Source organism: Physeter macrocephalus, chromosome 9, assembly GCF_002837175.3.
Source record: "Physeter macrocephalus isolate SW-GA chromosome 9, ASM283717v5, whole genome shotgun sequence".
In the NCBI taxonomy this organism is placed as follows: domain Eukaryota; kingdom Metazoa; phylum Chordata; class Mammalia; order Artiodactyla; family Physeteridae; genus Physeter; species Physeter macrocephalus.
In genome coordinates this window covers 105,835,881-105,838,916 of record NC_041222.1, presented here as the reverse complement: position 1 = coordinate 105,838,916, position 3,036 = coordinate 105,835,881, and the positions used below count along the sequence as shown (strand labels likewise).

Sequence of the window (3,036 nt, the reverse complement as noted above, 5' to 3'; positions counted from 1 at the left end):
GGACCACATAACTTTACAAGGACTGGGTCTTGGAATGCTGGTAAACTGTTCTACAGCAATGGAAAATGGATACAGGGTATTTATGATACTGTCCTAATGAGATCCCATTCTTGTACATATTACATATACATGCATAGAAAACATCTAAAAGGATAGATATAAATGCTGGGGGTGAGACACCAGTGGCTTTTACTTTATTCTTTATACTTACTGGGTTGTTTGAAAAAAATTAAGTGAGCATATATTTAATAATCAGATGGGGAAAATAAAGATCTTAAAGGTGAGAAAGAAAATCATTAAAAGTATATCCTAAGTACCTCAAAGGAGTCTAGTAGATTGAAATTACATAACTGGTAAGAATGTGCTTTTGAAAGTTGTGTAGTTTCATAAAAATACAATGTAGTACGTTTTTCTCAGTCCTTAATCTCTCCTCCTTATTTAGAATTAATAGGCAGACGTTTAGGTATGTTTAGATTCAGAATTTTATTTTAAATGGATTTCTGTGCCATAACATAATGTCTGTGGTACTCTTACTAAAAATTATGTATAACGGTCAAATTCCAACAATTTTTGCAACAAGCTCTCATTACATTTTCTTCAAAATAGGAAAAGTTCACATTATATACCATTTAGAACATGATTGTTTGCTTACAAATAATTTACTGTAAAAATGTTATTTTCAAAGAAAATTTATGGGAAATGATAAAGCAACTACAAAAATCTTTACAATAAAATCCAGGATAAAAATATTTTTTCATGGGTTGAAAATTTATCAACATGTATAGGTGGATTATAAATATATTTTGGCAATCTGATGCGTTCAAGGGCACTTTAAAAGTTGTCTAGTTAAATTGCTACAGATATGACGTGTTTGGTGAAACCCAATCTGTAAGTCTAACACCAACAATCATTTCTTCCTGCTAAAACAGAACTAATTTATCTTAAAACTGTGAGTGCTATGAAGAGTTTGATTTCTTCATAAAGATTCCTTTATAAATTGAGCTAATCCCTGGAAGGCCTAGAAGTGAACAGAGAGAAGAATTAATAAAATTAGGATGCTGTTTAGGAAAAGTCTGTCATAACTTCAGAAATTTAAACAAAGATTATCCATCTTAGGTTGAGATCAGACAGTGAAAGGTCAGGATTAACCTCAGTTTTATCTGGGTCAGATGCCATCATATCCACTAATGTACATAGATGGAAGCCCCAGGAAATTTTTCATATCCTTATTTCCTCAAGATCATCATTTTCTCCCAGAACATGAATTATTTTTTTCATATACTCTCTCACCTGCACATGCCTTCTGTATAGTTTCAGTTGTCCAGCTCTATGCATATATAACTTATGAAAAGCATATTTAATGACATGAGAAAGCAAGTCAATCAAGAACACACCCAGAGACAACCCATCTCCAAGGATAAGTATACACTCTTCTTACACTTCCTGGACTCTTCAGTTTATGGCTCTTCTGTGGGTTCCCGACACACAGTTCTTAGGAACTTGCTTCTTGGTTTCCTGTAATCCTGGTTAAAGCTGGACTTTGTGATTAAGCAATTATTTAACTCCAATCATTAAAATTATTCTATCTGACCCTTCCCCCAGAGATAGAGATGGATGGCTTCATGAATTTGTACTATGGCTCATGTTAATTCCATGAAGGAGCAAAAGAGGTTCTCTTTATAACGTGCTCATAATTTGCCAACACTGTTGAGCAGGTCTGACATGTATTCATGAAAGCAATAAAATTCAACTCCAATTTGGTCGCATCATTTGTCTATAGAAGCCTGGCAACTTCTTTGAATGTTTGTGTAGTTTGTGTAGTTTGTGACTTTCCAATTAATACCCATTTTGCAGAAACCCAAGAAGATATCAAATAATGTTGTAACTCACAAAATGAACACAAAAAATAAATGGATATCTAGTTTTACTCTAAAGAGAATATTGTACTCACCATGTCCATCTGCTCTGGAGAAGCTAAAGAGAAGGATGCTCTGAAGTAGGGGCAAGGAGCTGAACTATCAAGGTAGAAATTATATCCAGGAAGCATGAATATCTAAGAGAGTTTATGGAAAACAGGTGATGTAGCATTAAAGAAAACTAAAAGAAAATATAGGTGAATCTAATCTCAGAGTGGAGGATGACATTTAAACTTAAAAAGCAATGAAAGAAATCACAAGAGAAAAATCAATTTATATAAAATTACTGTATGTTGTACAATAAAACTAAAAGCATAGAAAGCAGTGTTTACAATAAATACAGCAATTCTACTTCTCCATATATTATAAAGAATGCGCAGAAACAGGAAAAACTTTAAAGTGGACAAGGACAGCTTATTCAAGAAACAGAAATGGTAATAAACATGAATAAATGTTTAACATAACTAGAAAAGTAAAATAAATCCAATGAAATATCATTTAAAAAATATTTTACTTCATTTTTTTAAGTTAAACTATAGTTGATTTACAATGTTGTGTTAGTTTCAGGTATACAGCATAATGATTCAGTTATACATATGTGTATATGTATATGTATGTGTATCATTTCTTTTTCATATTCTTTTCCCTTATAGGTCATTATAAAATACTGAGTATAGTTCCCTGTGCTATACACTAGGTCCTTGTTGGTTATCTATTTTATACATAATAGTGTATGTATGTTAACCCCAAACTCCTAATATATCCCTTCCCCCCTTTCCCCTTTGGTAACCATAAGTTTGTTTTCTATGTTTATGGGTCTATTTCCATTTTGTAAGTAAATTCATTTGTATCATTTTTTTAGATTCCACGTAAGTGATATCATATGATATTTGTCTTTCTCTGTCTGACTTACTTAGTATAATCGTCTCTAGGTTGATCCATGTTGCTGCAAATGCCATTATTTCATTCTGAATAATTCTGGCTGAGTAATATTCCACTGTATATATGTACCACATCTTCTTTATCTGTTCCTCTGTTGATGGACACTTAAGTTGCTTTCCATGTTCTGGCTTTTGTAAATAGTGCTGCACTGAACACTGGGGTGCATGTATCTTTTTTT

At 32.4% G+C, this 3,036-nt stretch overlaps 1 protein-coding gene across 7 annotated transcripts in view; it reads right to left on the bottom strand.

Moving 5' to 3' along the window:
* Positions 1 to 492: 492 nt before the first annotated feature.
* Positions 493 to 3,036, bottom strand: part of LOC102995891 (kynurenine/alpha-aminoadipate aminotransferase, mitochondrial-like) — a 29,572-nt gene continuing 27,028 nt past the window's right edge. For 6 of the 7 annotated variants that reach the window (XM_028494258.2, XM_028494260.2, XM_028494257.2 and 3 more), the window contains 2 exons: positions 1,952 to 2,053; positions 493 to 1,018 (listed from right to left, as the gene is read on the bottom strand). In XM_028494258.2, coding sequence (XP_028350059.1) covers positions 977 to 1,018; positions 1,952 to 2,053 — 144 coding nt within the window. In that variant the 3' untranslated portion in view covers positions 493 to 976. The remainder of the gene's footprint in view (positions 1,019 to 1,951; positions 2,054 to 3,036) is intronic. The other variant, XM_024130827.3, reaches the window with a different exon arrangement.